This window comes from Propithecus coquereli, unplaced genomic scaffold (assembly GCF_000956105.1).
Source record: "Propithecus coquereli isolate 6110/MARCELLA unplaced genomic scaffold, Pcoq_1.0 Scaffold656, whole genome shotgun sequence".
NCBI lineage: Eukaryota > Metazoa > Chordata > Mammalia > Primates > Indriidae > Propithecus > Propithecus coquereli.
Window position 1 is genome coordinate 500,378 of NW_012152574.1, and position 1,869 is coordinate 502,246.

Here is a 1,869-nt window from a genome sequence, read left to right on the forward strand (position 1 = left end):
GCTAATGCTGATTAGCTACCACCACAAGGCTCAGATCTTTGCCTTGTGTGTACCCCATTACAAGGCTTTCTGGGAATAGATATCATTTCTGCCTAGATCTCCAAGTTTCAGACTTAGATGCCTTCTCATCCAGACATTCTATTTATTCCTCTGTTGACAAGCAAGATGGCATCCACCCTGTCTTCTTCCTGAGGTACCTGGCTCTGATCTCAGGCATCCATTCCAGAAACCAACACAGTCATGCAGTTGGATCTTTTGTTAAATCCTCCCAACTACCATTTCAAACCCAGAAAATCCAGAGCAGGAGCAAGAGACCAACTTATCATTTGGAAATTCAGGTTCTAAATATTAGTGCCAGACATTAGACATGAAGGTAAGTTTGTTACTATAGCACCCTAGGAAACAATGGTCTTACAGCTGAAGGGCACATTCTAGAATACCTCTTGAGGTTTGGGGACACATTATACAACAGATTTTACAACAGATTTACCCTCTGGATGTGTAAGGGGAATGACAGGGTGTATGTGTATGTGGATACATATGTCCGAGTTATGTATTTGGGAATTTGTACATACATGTAATCAAGATGCTAACAATGCAATTTTATTTGTGTGTGCCTGTTTTCATGGCACGGCATGTTTGAAGAGGAATGGTTTAAGGCTTGGGATGTGGCTACGTAACATCACTCTCAAGGGCCTATTAAGAATTCTCAAAGGGCCCCTGAGAATGATGTTCTCTTCATTCCCTTTTCGTTTGAGAAATATTTGATTGTAAAGCCAGGGGGATAGGACGTGAACCTGAGACGTCATCTACTTCAAACTTCCCGATTTACATGTGAAAAAAATTGAGGCATAGAGAAGTGAAGTGACTTCCCCACATCAAGTAACTTGCTAAAGGGAGCTATGCTAGGTAGAACAAAGGTCTCCTGACTTCTGATCTACCAGGCAGTGTTCTTTCTTCTACTCAGCTGACTCTTGATTTAAAGGCTAGTATGCAAGTGCTGATCTGTGGTAATCAAGTGGTAATCACACCAGATCTTACAGCAAGAGAAGCATAAACATTGGCAGGAGGCTCTATTCACAACGGATTAGAAACCAGTCGTCAACAGTATAATGGATTGTGTTAGAAAGAAAATTGAGGCACAATAAAATTTTAAAGAGTTTATTTGAACAAGCAGCAATTCATGAATCATGCAACTCCAAACCACAAGTGGCTAGGGAGCTCCCCAGAGACAACACAAGCAAAGGCTTTTATAGGACAAACACAGAAGTAAAGCTAAGAAAATATTTGATTGGTTGCAGTTATACAGTTGCCTTATTGGGTCTAACCCATTGTTAAGTCCCTAGGTGTATAATTATGTTTGTTGGCTGCCTCTCATTGATTGAGCTTAAGTTCTGTTTTTCTTTAAAACAGGCATTTACAAAAAAAGTGCAAATTAAGTTTCACCTCTGTTTGCAAATCAAGCAAGGTTAAGGTCAGTTAACCTAACTTATGAGGCATAACTGGCTTTGTCTGCTCAGGGATTCTTCTGGCCTGGTCTGGATTTTCCTTTAACAGTTGCATTAATAAAATCTGAGCACCTGGAACAAGGGAAGTGATAATTCTGATCCACCAAGTGTTGGCTAGGCCAAGCGTGGGGTATTGCCCTTATTTTTAGGCACTAAACACTTTGAAAGAAAGTGGGGGAAGGAGGCTCAAGAGTGAAATTGTTTTCAAATATCTGAAGGGCTGTCATGGGGAAAGGAGATTAGATTTCTTCTTTGGCCCCTAGGAGTACAACCAAAACCGGGCAAGCAGCTGAGAAGAGCACTGATTTGGGTATCTGTTGGCCTGAGTACACACATCCCACACAGCCACTATGACCACAGG

The 1,869-nt window shown here is 41.4% G+C and overlaps 1 protein-coding gene across 1 annotated transcript in view; it reads left to right on the forward strand.

The window, feature by feature from the left end:
- Positions 1-367: 367 nt before the first annotated feature.
- The window catches only part of LOC105823027 (putative olfactory receptor 2I1), a 7,772-nt gene continuing 6,270 nt past the window's right edge, over positions 368-1,869 (forward strand). Inside the window, exon 1 of the mRNA XM_012660106.1 lies at positions 368-373. Within this exon, the coding sequence (XP_012515560.1) occupies positions 368-373 (6 nt within the window). The remainder of the gene's footprint in view (positions 374-1,869) is intronic.